Source organism: Lissotriton helveticus, chromosome 11, assembly GCF_964261635.1.
Source record: "Lissotriton helveticus chromosome 11, aLisHel1.1, whole genome shotgun sequence".
Lineage (NCBI taxonomy): Eukaryota > Metazoa > Chordata > Amphibia > Caudata > Salamandridae > Lissotriton > Lissotriton helveticus.
In genome coordinates this window covers 66,352,900-66,368,042 of record NC_136072.1, presented here as the reverse complement: position 1 = coordinate 66,368,042, position 15,143 = coordinate 66,352,900, and the positions used below count along the sequence as shown (strand labels likewise).

General features: G+C 44.2%; 1 protein-coding gene across 3 annotated transcripts in view; it reads right to left on the bottom strand.

The window, feature by feature from the left end:
• Positions 1-15,143, bottom strand: part of LOC144791017 (cytochrome P450 2J2-like) — a 381,495-nt gene that overhangs the window by 3,663 nt on the left and 362,689 nt on the right. For all 3 annotated transcript variants that reach the window (XM_078665646.1, XM_078665647.1, XM_078665648.1), the window contains 3 exons: positions 7,959-8,100; positions 4,298-4,485; positions 3,674-3,815 (listed from right to left, as the gene is read on the bottom strand). In XM_078665646.1, coding sequence (XP_078521772.1) covers positions 3,674-3,815; positions 4,298-4,485; positions 7,959-8,100 — 472 coding nt within the window. The remainder of the gene's footprint in view (positions 1-3,673; positions 3,816-4,297; positions 4,486-7,958; positions 8,101-15,143) is intronic.

Genomic DNA, 15,143 nt, shown 5'->3' with positions numbered 1-15,143 from the left:
CATAAACGTCTCCCAACTCATTCCAAACTAGAAAGGTGGGATGAGGAAGGGAACACCCCTGAAATCAAAACATAGGAATCTGAGACATTGTACTTCAGTGTTACTTAAAATCTGTTCTGACCAAGATGGAACAACCCTTTATCCTCCCCCCGTTAAATCTAAAAGATCAGCTATGATGTCCACAGGGCTCTTTTATTACCATCAATGTTTAATATACACATGTTGGCCATGGTGTATTTGCTACATTCCACGGAGCTCAGTACCATATGTACGGTGATGACACCCAGCTGACATCAAATTTAACTCTATTAACCTCCTCAGTCATCAGCTCAATGTCATCTTAAGGATTTTGGGGGTCCTGAGCAAGACCTATTTTGGGGAACCCTTTTCAGAAAATTTTTGAATTGTATTACCTATTTTGGTATAACTTAAGCCCACATGGTGCCAAAAAGTGTTGAGTTAAATGTTAAACTTTGAGAAACTTTCAAAAGTTGAAATATGTGTGCGTGGGACACAAAGGTCCTTCAGATGACATTGGGGAGAGATATTCAGAGGCGATGATAGGCAGAGACAGGGATAGACAGAGGTCAAATCATGAGAAAGATCATGTTCTCAGGGGGCCCCTTGGATGGTGGGGGGCCTAGGCAATTGCCCACCTTTCCCACTGTGTTAAAGGCTCTCTGCATCAGCTCTATCACATCCAGGGAATCTTACAAATGCCTTTGCCACCATCTGGTGGTTAATACCATCTAACTTCCTGAAGTTTACTCCATTAAAGACTGAGTCCCTCGTTACCAGGAATAACCACAATATATAGAAGCCAACTAACGCCCTTCTGTTCCCGACTGGCTGAAAAGCTCGACATACTGCGAAACCGCCAGCACGATATATGCCACACTACAACCCCCCAGGTCCAGGCCTAAAGACATCATGCAACCCCTCTGTGAATATCTTTCATCACAGGAACGCAGGGATTCAGATGGACTGGGAATGTACTGCACATGTTACCTCTACTACCTTTTCTTTCTTATTGATCCCCTTAATGATTAGTCACAGTTGTAATACCTATGCTGAGCTCACCATCAGTTAAAAACTTGATGAGAAGACAATCATCACTTCTCAGAGAATACCAACTCTGCTAAAATACAAAAGCCCTGACGAGAAACATGGTACCCAAATGCACAGGATTCGAAACGCGTCGGCATATGACAAAAACACAGAGGAACGCTTGAATCTAATTCCAGACTGTTAATTGAGGAAATAATTCCCCTTCCAGAAAAACCAAACAAACTTTTTCCCTGTGTAATTACTGTTACTTGATACAGACATTAGAAGGAAGTCTAGGAACACTAAATCAGTTTTTCCACCAATTTTGGTGTGAGAGTATTTATGTATTGGATGCATTTTTTGTTCTTTTTCAAATAAATGTTGATTGGGATGCATGTTGTATAGTAAGTCTTATCACTGATGTGTATTTAAAATGTTTTGTAAAACGGTTATGTACAGAATGTAGATATGACTAGACGCTTGTCTTTTTCATGCAGAAATAACTAATGAAGAATTAAAATAATTTGTAAAATAAAAAGGTATGAATAAAATACCGGTACAAACAAAAAGTAATGTGTTTGGCCACGAAGCAAAATTATCAATGCTTAAAAAGAAAGTAAGGTACAGGCCTCTTCCCCTTTTTTGAACGTGTTCAAGATATGGGCATAAAGCTCCATTCATCTTTTCCGAGACATGCTGTATTCAGGATATGTGGTACAAAAGGGGGTGGTGATGGACGGAGCATCTGAACCAATCAAACACCCACACCCAGTCAACAGATCTGGGTTTAATCCATCACCGTTCTTTAGCCCACTCTGCCACCCCAGTTCAGACATGGCCATATGCAAATCAGTCTGACCCTGTGCCTCATGGGAACAGTCCAGCCCGAACTGCCAAGCCATGCCTTCCCTGGACCAGAATCAAGCTTCCGAGGACCGGTTTCTGGCATTTCAGCCGTCTTCAGCCAGCGTAGCTTGAATCCAGTGGCAAAGTGAGCAAGGGACTCACGTCTGAGCATACCCTGTTCCCATGAGGCACAGGGTGAGACTGATTTGCATATGGCCATGTACCGCTTTGTTCGCCATAAGTTGGCAGGGTATGCTCAGACGTTGAGTCCCTTGCTCACTTTGCCACTGAATTCAAGCAAGCAATGAAATAGGTCTCGCATTTGTTAAAGTTAGAGCTGTTGGCATTAAAAATGACAATGTTTTTTACTTTTGCTTTTTTATACCATTGGCAATAGGGCTATGCAAATATAATAACGCCCCTGCAAATAAAAAAACAAAGTAAAAAACATTATTATTTTCAATTAACAAATGCGAGACCTATTGCATTGCAAATGCTTGTTTAATTTTCCCATTCTATATGCTTACCTGCCCAAAACGACGGTAAATGTAGTGCTTGACCAAAAATAGGTAACATAGCACAACATTACCTGTTATAACATTACAATGATTGGAACATGTGTATGAAGATGCATACACAAGCCATGGCACAGATTGTTCACGAAAGATGGAATTGCAGTCCTCCTCCTAACCTCGGGGACTTCTACACCTCAGGGCCTTTTCCTCTAGTTATGCACATGAGCTTCATTCATAAAGATAGCCACAGACGCTTTACCCTTCAGCTGTGAAGTGCCTTGGGCTACAAGCCAACTAGCCTGGCATCCCTCCCTTTTCTAACTCACCACAGCCTCACTGGCCATAACCTAGGACAATCTCTAAAAGGGTGCAATGAAAAATCAGGCAACTGCTCTGCAGCTAGGTAAAAGCTGGTTCTGGCTTCATCGGCTTCAATGCTTGACGCAGGAACTACGACTGGCAGGGGGCTTTGTGCCTGCGCTGGGTGGGCAAGGAGCGCAGGCAGCTGAGTGTAGGTAAAGCAATGCTCCACAAAGTTGTATGTGTGCCTACAGGTAAGAGCGTGTGTTTTTTTGTGTGTGTGTGGGTGTGTGTGTGTGTGTGTCTGAATGTTAGTGAGAATGAGAGAATTAGTGAGTGCAAGGGAGTGTGACAGTGAGATAATGAGATGTGTAAATGAGAATACATGAGGGTGGAGGGTGGGAGTGTGTTACAGTGTGAGGGTGAAGGAGTTGAGAATGAGTTTGAGTGAAAATGAGTGAGTAAAACTTAGAGTGTGTGACAGTGAGTGAGTGAATGTGAGCAAGTGCAAAAACTATGCTTTAAAATTACCTATTTTATTCTTTTTTTTTTCTCAGGGAAGCCCCACAATATCCTCTTAGAGGAAGACAAGCTCGCCCACTGGAAATTTCAGCTAATATCGTGCTTCAGTTCACCAAATTTAAATAAAATGACCAGCTCCCACTGCCCTATGGATGCAACTACCTAAAGAACTTCACAAGTGGTGGGTAGTATGGACACTTTCATCTCAAAATCTCAGGTGAGATTGCAGAGTACTTTGGGAGTCAGCATGGAATCGTGGTGGCTGGCTAATTTAGTGTGTGAGGATGGTGCAAGGTTCAGTTACAGTAAGCTAAACTGATATCCATCAAGGAATGTAAAACTCTGGTGCCACTGCTCCTGATGCATTCTGTCCCCAGAGTGGTTCCTCTTTGGAGACTGCTTCTTGCAAAGTTATACAAGTCAACAATGAGGGAGACAACTACCTGCCAAAAATGGTAAGAACGCTTCGTTGTTCACAAACTGTCCTTGGTCATCGAGGAAGTGGTCTGGGTTGAACCGTTGAGGGGTCTTCCAGTGTTCAGGGTCACGCAAGACGGAAGAGATATTTGGCAAGATGATAGTTCCCTGCAAAGAAGAGGTGGGAGAGGTAAAGTTTAGTATCTGCGCTTGTGGAGGATGATTCAATTAATGTAATGCTTAAAGTTATGAATTTAAGAGACATAAAAAAATTTAAGAGACATTGAATATCTACAGAATTTGATTTAACCGCATCAATGCGGTGCATATGTACCGCTGTGCGCTGAAATATGCAAAAACCCATTGTTCATGACGAGCTCAGCTCGTCATGAGTGTACGAGAGGTGTACCTCATGGCGAGCTGAGCTCGTCATGAGCATCGAAGGGGTTAAGATATCCAGCAATTGCCTATGGCATAGCTGTGACCAGGTCACATCTCAAAATGATAACTTTCAGCCAGTATTGATCTTCCAGGCAAGGCGCGAGGACTTGTTTCTTCTTCCCCTTTGCAATCATTGATGCTTGCGTCGTTGAGTGAGAAGTAAGGCATTGACAGTGTATCAGAGAACTATTAACATGACCACTTTGTACCTTAGCGATGGGAATGCCGTGTAGTGTTATCCCCTGTATGCATTGTCGTAAAGGTCCAACGGGTATGATACTCCCATAGCGCTGGATCTCGTGGATCACGGCGTTGGTGTACGGCAGCCTTTTCCGGTCCTCATACTCAATCAGCCGCTTGCATCCAAGGACAGCATCTAACTCACGGTGGACCTTCTCTGTGGGGAGACACCAACATACATTCAATAATGATATTTTGGTCCATGCACCAAGGCTCATAAATCTCTGCTGCTGTGATTTTCATTTCATGTGGTTTCTAAACCATCTTATGTCAAAGCACTGGGATAAGTCCAGACAGTGGGGGAACGGTGGAGGAACATAAGGGACCTTATGGAGACGCGAAAGGATGTTTTCATGTCATCGAACACATAAACTATAAGGCTGCTCATGAAGTTCTGGGTCCACTACAAGAAGCTCCAACTCCAAAGTAAATAAATAAGACCACAGGCAGTTCAGAGCAGGGCAGCCAAAATAGTGTTAGAAATGTACAAGGAATTTCATGAAGAGACAAGCACACGTTGATACCTGGACAGTCTTGAGGAGGGGAGGGAGGGCTCAAATAATAGTCATTTAAAGACCCTAACTGATGAATACATTAGCGGTCACATGAAAATTAAGGCACCGGATAACCACGGAAAGAGAATTCAGCAAGGAGGGATCCAACACTGAAAAGACACGTGCTCCCCTATATTCTTCATTAAACTGACAGTGTCAACAAATAATGTTATATTATATTCTGCATGTGATGTTCTTGAGGGTTTTCTTATTTGGTAAAAAAGACACAGGAGATAATAAACTGGTCTTATAGCATAGGAATCATGCTAGATGAAAATCAAAGAATGAACTACTGGTTGATCATTAAAAGATAAAAAGTACACACAGGATGAATTCTATGGTCCATAAAGGAAGAAGTTGAAGTTATCAACAAGGGTGAGGACATTGGCATGACCATTTCTTTAAGGGAAAGACAGTGGATCTTTGGAACTAGTTCAAGTTGCTAGGGGCCTGGATAAACTTGTTGAGTGGCCTGATTCACAAAAGTTTTTCTATGCACCTAGGTTACCATTCAGTATGTCCTTTGGTATTCAAATGTCTTATTTTGGGAGGGTACGTTTGTGTTTTGTGTTTAGAAAATGAAAATGTACCCTTGAAAGTGATTTACTCACACATACTACTGCATCAGTATAATATTATGTGTGAGCAAATGTATCTTCTTGCTAACAGGCTCTCCCCTGCAATGTATGTGCAGTGGTGTGTAACTCAGAAACTGTGCACAGGGCAGAAGACATCTTATCAAGGACACAGAATGTGTTGTCACAAAATGGGGGTTTACCTTCATGCTGTCTTATCTGTGACCCCCTTCCTCCCTTTGCGTCGTGCTCCATATTGCTTAGAAAATAGGAAACCATAGTGGAAAGGGCCTATTTTCAGCTTAAAAGACAATATGCACACTTTGACTAGTAAATGAGACGCCCTTCTCTGCCTTTCCAGAGTCCTTGGAAGATGCACTTTGTCCTAATTGGAAGACTGCTCCTATCATTCTCCATTTTAATTGGGAATTCGGGGAGTCTAGGCAATCCTTGGGGCCAGTATTGCCTACTGTTTTCTCTGGCACCAGGGGCTGTATTATGAATACGGTGTACTTTCCCTGTTTGCACTATGGTGCGCCTTTCAAAAGGTGCAACGAGTGTGCGCCAGGTGCAAACAGGCATGCTGCTCCTGTTGTAGTTGTGACAATCCTTCTTCAGAATCAAATTCAGAATTCAGATGCCAAATTTTGAAGACCCTCTGCATAGAAATATTATGTAACATTGCACCTGTAGCAATGATTTTGAAACAGATTTCCTGACGGTACTGGAGGGCTCCACCACTTTTGTGGCGACACCTGAACCATCCTTCAGGTATTCCAAATGACCTCTTTATTACAGAGCATGTTGTTTTGTGAGCACGGTTGTATCTCCGCTGACTCCTTGTACCTGGGTTTAAATATGCTGTTTACGATCCAAGGGCCCGATTCACAGAATTAACTTAAGACTAAATCCTAAACTTACTACTTTTGGTATTCACAGAATCCACTTACTACTTTTGGTATTCACAGAATGGATTTACGACTACTAACTTTAAGTCCGCACTAGGGCCGTAAATTCCGGCCCAGGGACGGAGCTTCTGGCCCAGAGGCGGAGCTTGCAGCCCGGAGGTAGAGCTTCCAGCCCGGAGGCGGAGCTTCCGGCCCAGAGATGGAGATTTCAGCCATGGCTAAATCCCCACCTCCGAGCCGGAAGCTCCGCCTCCGGGCCACAAGATCCGCCTCCGGGTCACAAGCCCCGCCTCCCCGCCGGAAGCTCCGCCCCCATGCCGGAAGCTCCGCCTAATTGCATTTCCTAAAAATCCGTTGTGCGACTTGTCGCAATTAGGAAATGCTTCATACATACAATTTGCAATTTTGAATTTCCTATTTGGGATTCCTTGTTTGGAATCCACAAAATAGGGTAAACAGCGTTTACCACGAATCATTTTCCCCGCAGGGAATCACAACGTGGTCGTTACAACGATCGTGTTGTGATTCCGCATACCATTACTCCGCAAGTCGGAACAACGACTTGCGGAGGGGGGGGGGTGTTGAATTTAAAATCCAACACCTTCCCTAGTGTCCGCACTGACTGGAGTTGGAATAGTAAATTATACTACTCCAACTTCCAGCACCCCCTCTCCGCAAGTCGTTGTTCCAACTTGCGGAGTAAAGGTATGCGGAATCACAACGCGGTTGTTGTGACGACCGCGTTGTGATTCCCTGCGGGGAAAATGAATGCGGGAAAGGAACATATATTCACAAAATAGTGATCACCAAAAGTAAGAAATCGCAAACAACTACCAAATTGCCTTTCGTACATAAGGAAAGGGGGATTGACAACTACAAACCGCCAGAAATAATGATTTACACCATTTGCTAATGCAAAAATATTTCATATATCTGGCCCCTGGAGCTTGACAGAAAAAAGTCTGCCAGGGTAGTAGACATAATGTGTCGTCCACCACCCTGACGGATAGAGTGACAGTCGACAAGTTCTAGCCCAAAGTTCTTCACTGCAGGTGAGATGCATATATTTGTAAATGAACAACAACGAAAAAAACCATTGTAAAGTCTTTTAGACCCAAGACCTATCGGTCTCGACAATGTTTGTTTAAACATGGATAGATCCTTCTCTAGGATATACAATCTGTTACATATGGTGCATAATATTTCAGGACTACATCTTGCCAGGAAGACTTTAAACCAGCATCAGGTAATAGCAGATTCTACCTCTGGTGGGAAATGTGCTGGTGTCACGTAGAACATCAGAATGAATGTATCAGATTTCCCTTCAATTTAGAGCAAAAGGCAAAAACGGTGATGCTTTGGTATTTTTAGTGCAAAAATAACACTTTTTTTCAACTTGGCAATGCAGAAGAAATTGTCAGGTTGGAAAGTATATTTTTTCATGTTGTTTTGGAAGATGTATGTATTTGTTCCTCAAAAAACAAGACCCACAGAAGTGGATTGAAATGCATGGATGTACCTTAAAAGAGTCTACACAACCATGAATGGCATCACAGTAGGATCTCATCTGGGAAGCTCAAGAAAGCGTCTCACCTTGGATGTGCGGATGAACCACCATGTAGAGTAAGGCCCAAAGCAGAGTAGTGGTGGTGGCCTCTGTTCCAGCCATAAAAAGATCTGCTACAACCTGAATCAGGTTCTCCTCATTGAAAGTGGAAGTGGGATCGTCTGCAGACTTCAGGAGTAAAAAATATAGTTTAGAAAATCGTTAGTTAAAAAATCAATAGTTAAAATATTGGTTGGAAAATAGAGATTGAAGGGCATGACATAACAGGCTTCCCTTTCTTCTAGGGATGTAAGTTATGTGAAAGTGTGAAGCACCTTTGCCTCCAAGATGTTTTCATTATATGAAGGAAAGCTTCCACCTGTATGTTCAGTTGACATCTAGCTGTTAATTGGCAACTATTTCTGTCTTAGATGACTTGTTGTACTATGATACTACATATATATATATATATACATATATATATATATATATATCAGTCTAGCTTTCTACACACACACACATACATGTGTGCGTGTGTGTATATATATATATATATATATATATATATATATATATATATATATATATATATATATATATATATATACACACACACACACATCAAGAAAAGCGGCTCCACAAACAATGAAGAATGGATCCCACAGCACTCCAATGAGGTTTTTCGTTGCTTCTTTATATAAGGCAGAGGCACAAACACCACAGTGTTTCGATGCATCCAAAGCGCCCCAGTCACTACGCTGACCATGTATTCTCCAACTTTTTTTTATACATTTTGTGCTTCAATTCAAACAATAAAGATAGTAAACATAATCGGTGGACTCATGTCAGCACATTATCGGAGCAGCCATATTGGAGTGTTGTTCAAGCAAAATTAATCAAAATTAAACGCATTCTAAATACATTCTGGCAATACGAATTTTCAGTGCAAACATTCTCGCATAACTAACTAAATTCATTATCAGACCTGCACAAAATTCTACATTAATCTCATATCTGATTAAATTATTGTTGACAATTCCAGAGGTCTGTTATATGTATATTGTTTAACAAAAGTAAAGAAATGTTAGCTTTCAATGTTTTGTTTCGTTCTGCCCAAGTGGGCCTATGATATTCTCAGGTTGCCCATGTGGGCCTACTTGATCTAATGTAAAACTAAAAATATAAGAAAACTAATATCAAACTTGTAATCACTGGTACTCCAGTTTGCTTGCTGTTTCTCAGTCTTGTGACTCAAACTTGCTGCTCTCAACTAGAGTATAAAACTCCTAACACGACGCCCGTTATTGTATCTCTAATGTAGCTCCTCCTGTGGACAATTATACAACATACAGTGTTATTAAAACCTTTCTACAAATTCAAAATAACACAAAACAAAAACTTAACTACTCTATCCAGATTAAGTTTAAAACATTACGTGATCATGGAGCGTGCAACAAGACAGTTTAGAGATGCACAAACAGCTCGTCATCAATATTCAGCCCTGTCGGTTCCATACTGTCTATTTCAAGGATGCTTCTTGATTCTAATCTCCTGAGCTCTTTCTCTCGGTCTCCATCCGTCTTCCCTTTTGGCACGCTGCCAATAGCACTATATTTTAGTAGTTTGTGGTCTCCACAATGGATTTTGTGGAAATTTCAAGCTACAGGGTAGCTTGGGTCATTATTTTTAATTGCTCTCAAATGCTGTAGAATCTGTTTGTGGACTGGCAGTATCGTGCGACCCACATAGTATTTTAGGCATGGGCACTTCAGGGTATATACTGCAAAATATGTTTTACATGTCAGATGTTGTTTAATCTTCAAGGTTTTACCCAGTGGGGGCGTTAATTCCACTAGGTTCTGACCATTCACACAGGCTTTGCACTTGTTGCATTTTTTAAAACCTTTCTTTGGTTTAAGCCATGTTTGCCCTGTTGTAACCGCTTTGCTTTTCACTAACATGTAGCACATTGATTTTGCCTTCCGGAATGTGACCTGTGGTTTCTTAGGGAAACCCTTCACTATAATGGGGTCATTTTGAATTAGGTGACAGTGTTTTGCTAGTGCTTTTCTGAGTAAGATGATTTTGTCATTGTAAGTTGTTATGGATCTGGTTTATTCTTTCTCTTTTTCCCTAGATGTAGTAGGGACCTTGTCTGAAAATAAAATGTCCTCCCTCCTTATTTGTGACACCTTTTGTCTTGCCTCCTCTAGTATTGGTGTTGTATATCCCCTCTGTTGGAGTCTGGGTGTCATATTTCTCTGTGTCTGGTTGTAACTGTCTTCTGTGCTACAAATTCTTCTTACTCTTAGTAATTCACCAAAAGGAATACTTAGTTTTAAGGTGTGAGGAGGAAAGCTTTTAGCGTGCAGTATACTGTTGCCTGCTCTGGGTTTCCTATACACATTAGTAATCAATTTTGAATTTGGTACTGTGATCTGCACATCCAGGAAATTCATCACTTTATTGCTTATTTCGCTAATGAATTTCAAATTCAAGCTGTTGGAATTTATTTTCTCTACAAACGCCTTCGCAGAGATTTCACTCCCCTTCCACAGTCCAAACACATCATTGATTTACCGAACTCACAGCACCAGGGGTTCTATCCAGTCTTGTAAGTCTGGTCCATGTAGCACCTGCTCCTCCCACCAGCCCATATGAAGATTAGCAAAGCTGGGAGCGAAGCAGGTGCCCATGGAAGTTCCCTGAAGTTGTTTATACAGTTCATCATTAAACCAGAAGATCAGAAGATATTGTATTGCAAACACCATTCCATCATTTCTAAGATCATAACATTATGCCTATAGTATTTCATGGCCCTTCCTCGCAAAAAATGCTGTGTGGCCTTCAGGCCATCTCTGTGTTGAATGCTCGTGTAGAACAAGGTTACATCAAGTGTCATCATATACATGTCATCTTCCCATATAACATCAAACATCACTTTAAGGAATTCCGTAGTATCCTTGATATAAGACGGGAGATTGTTGACAGGTGGCTGTAAAAAACTATTTACATATGTAGAAGTATTTTCTAGCAGGCTGTCAATAGCTGCTACTATCGATCTTCCTGGTGGTCTAGTTTTGTTTTTATAGATTTTGGGGATGAGATAAAACACTGGTATTTTGGGGTTCTCTTTCCTCAGGAATTTCCATTCATCCCAACTTAACAAACTGTCATCCCTCCATTTTAGAAATTGTTTAGGGAATTTGTCAATTACCTTCTCATATTCTGGCCTCGCAATTTTTGCATAACAATCATGATCGTTCAGTTGTGCATGGGCTTCCTGCATGTACAATACTTTATCCCAAAGGACAACATTTCCCCCTCTATCAAATAACCTCACTATTAGTTGTCATTATTGTTCCACTTGCTGATCACATGTCTAAATTTAAACTTATACATATAAAACCTACTGGCGGTCGCCAGTATGTAGTTATAGTTAGGACCTAGTTTCCATAGGAAAAGTATTTTTTGAGTTGCCTATAACTTTGACATTGTTTGACCAATCTTCATGAGATTTTCCCCAAAAAGTGTCAAAGTAGATTCTTTGTGTCCTTGAAAATGTGTAGGTGATCCGTGCAGTGGGGACCGAGAAATAGGGGTGTGAAAAAGGGTGCATTTGAAATGTTAATTCCCATTGGAACGCATTGTAAAACCTACAGCCCGAACCGGAATTACACCAAATTTGGCAGAAAGGTAGATGTTGTTACACAAATTGTGCTTTTTGTCATTTGGTGCAAATGCATCCAGTAGTTTTTGAGAAATGTAAGCCGGAATTTATAGATATATCTCTGTCCGCGGATATTTCACAGTGGTTTCGTAATTCATCACGGATGCGCGCGCCATCGGGAATGCTGTGATTGGCTGGACACAACCTGAACAGAAAGTTGCAGCTGCTATTTTATCGCTCGAGAATGGATTCTGGGACTGAAAATTTGTGCAAGAACTAACCTAAGGGGTCAGGGTAGAAATTCTTTGACCCCATGTTTGAGAACTGGGTGTGTCAGTGACACAAGTTATGGGTCCAAAATAGACTTTTTAATCGTATGCAATATTCATGACAACAAGGCGACCGGCAGCATGGCCCCTGTTGGACCCGGTCCTTTGGGCAGGTTCACCCCGAGACTTTTTGCTTTTTCCTAGCCTGTTTCTGGAACCTGGGTTGGTGATTTTAGGCCTCTGCGCACTTTTTCACTGTGGTACAGTGTAAAGTGCGTGTGCTCTCTGTGTATGTGTGGTGAGTGACCTGCCCTCCCATAGGAATGAATGGGGAATAGGTATGCCCATGGTAGTTCCTGATGTGTGGGGAGTGCAGGGTCGAGTTTGATATGTGTGAACTCGTGCGAATGAATGCTGCGTAATGGTGTATGCAGCATTATTGTGTCTAGTCTAGAAGCGCCACTTTTAGAAGTTGGTTTATTTGTGTAGTGAGTCTGCTGGCACGTGATTGGGTGGTGAGCCTGGCCCAGGAGTGCCTGGGCCTGCTTGTGGATTTACTGTCTGGTTTGAGTGGGACAGGGGCTGCAGAGCCCCAGGAGGGGGTCGGAGTCAGGCCGTGGATGAAAGGGCACATCTGCTGCCAGGGAGGCTGGAGGAGATAGGGCGTGATGGTGCAGGGCTGTGCCTGCCTGACCACCCTGCTGGCTCCCCCTCCTGCCGGCTAACTGTCACCTCTGACCCTGATGCTGACAGGAGAAAGAAACCAGAAACACCCAGTGCTCTAGCAACCCCCAGAACTGGTTTAGACCGGGCTCAGGGCCGACTTGCACAAAGACTTCAAGGGACTTCAAAGACTTTTCTGTGTATAAGAAGGGGCTGTGTCCCCTTCCAAAATGTTCTTGTTTCTGACTTGAATCTGCCAGGGGCGTGCTGCTGCTTGGGCTCAGGGGAATCCCTGAGCCCTGCCCCAGCCCCTGGACACTTGATGGACTTTCCCTAGGGATCTTTGCCTATGGACCCCTCCTTGCAGACTCCTGAGGACTTTGTCTTATTTTTGCTAGGGCTTATTATCGCCTAAAAGCGCCTGGAAGCGCTTGGTCTGCTGTTCTAGCGCTAGGAGCGCTGTGGATTGTGCTCTAGCGCTAAAGAGCGCTTTATTTTTGTTCTAGCGCTGGAAGCGCTGTATTTTTGCTCCTTGTGCTGGAAAGCGCTTTTGTGCTTCGCCGGTGCCCACTCGGCATCTGGCCCGTAAAAGAAATCAGCCCCCGCCTGCCTGCCTAAGGAGAAGGGCCGCTGCGCTGCCCGCAGCGACCCGGAAGTGGTTGGCCGGCCGGCCAATCCCAGCGCGGCCGGCTGGAAGTGCCCGCCCCCCGCAGCCCGGGGGGAAGAAAGAAGAAGGCGCCCGAGAGATGGCGGCCGGTGCCGCCGGTGCGGGGCTCCCATTGCTGTGGGAGAGCCCTGCAGGCACCAGCCAGCCGTGAGGAGAGAGCGGAGGGGGCGCAGGGCACATTGTCGGTGCCCGCCCCCGCCGCCAGTGAAACCGAGGAGAGAGGACGCCGGCGGAGGAAGGAGGAGGCAGCCTGGAGCTGCTGCCCCCCCCCAGCAGAGAATCCCCGTGATGCCTGCTGCCCCTGCGGAGGAGCCCCGCCGAAGACAGCCCGGTGAGTGAGAGGGCTGAGGGCTCCGTGATGTGGCTGGCGGTGCCGGTGGGGGCACAAGGTCCAGAGCGGTCCCGTGTGGCAGTGGACCGCCCCCACATAGAGATAGTGGTGCGGGAAGGGCGGCCCCGGTTGGCAGCGGGTCGCCCCAACGTGGGTTGGAGCCCCAGAAAGGCTATGGGGCATTGCGTGTTTTGAGCCCAGCGAGGCTCCAACGACGGGTGCATTTTGTGTTCTTTGAGCCCAAGAGGCTCACAGCGCCCCATTTCTGCTGAGGAGCCCATGAGAGGCTCAGAAGCGCCGCATTCGTTTGGAGAGCCTAGATAGGCTCAGATGGGGCATCTCTTTGTTTAGAGCCACGGAGGCTCAGAGGGGGCATTTCTGTGTGTAGAGCCCCGAGGCTCCCTGCCCCATGATGATTAGAGCCCAGTGAGGCTCTTGGGGGGACACCAGTGATTATAGAGCCTGTGTGGCTCGAATGTGGCTCCAGCGACAGGCGCAGTTTTGGTCGCAGTTTTGGCTGATGTCCCAGCTGCCCAGCAATTAGTGGGCAGCTGCACCGTTTAGGCGCAAGATGGAAAGTGAGTCCCTGAGAGGGACAGAGATGGCACAGAGGTGCCCGGCCAGTCACAGCTGCGCAGCACTTAGTGCCAGCTGCAGCGTTTAGGCCCTTGTGAGTGTTCCCAGGTGCCCAGCAAGTAGTGGGCACCTGCATCGTTTAGGCCCCTGACATTGAGACTCAGGGCGTTCTAGCCCCAACAAGGCCAGTTGGCCTAGGGACTGCCACAGGTGGTGGCTTATGTAAGGGTGCGCACAATTGTATGGTTTTTATTCCTGCACCTCTGAATGTTTTTAGACATCATGTGACTTTTGCGCTATCGTATTGTTATGGTACCTCTGAATGTATTTTTATTGCATCATGTGCTTTATTCTTAACACCGCTGAATGTGTAGGTTTATACATTATGTGTGTCTCTTTACTACTCCTCTGAATGTGTTTCATACATCATGGGTAATGTGTTCTTGCTTAGACCCCTAAATGCTGTGTGATACTTAGGTGGTTGTTCTTTTTAGTACAGGTGGTCCTAGTGAGGTCCTGGTCCCCTGCGTGACAGTCTCCTAAGGGTTTAGGGTTGCGTAGGTGGTACTTACCTGTCCCCAGTAGTTACTGGATGTGATCTATAACTGTTACTTTGTGTTACAGTGATTTTATACACTTTTATTCTAAGTTCTATAAGTACTATTTCTATTTCTAAAAGTGCTGATTATGACAGTGGCCCATGTGGCCCTGTCTTGTAAATAATCCCTTGTGAATATTGCCGTGCCAGTTGGCACCATGTACATGTGTGATTTCTATCTGATGTGATTTTTTTACAATACAGAAGTTATTTTAATATAACCTTGTGTGGAGTTCCTTTTGTGGTGTGCCTAGGATGTTGTTGCTGTTGTGCGCTGGCGCAAATGCTTTACACATCGCCTCCGAGTTTAGCCTTGCTGCTCGTGCCAAGCTACCTAGAGGGTGAGCAGGGGTTATCTTGGCGGGTGACTTCCTTGCCCTGACTAGAATGGTGGTTTCTGCCTGGCTTTGGCGTCAGCCTTAGCCTACCAGAAATAGCCAGTTCTAACAGCCCCCATG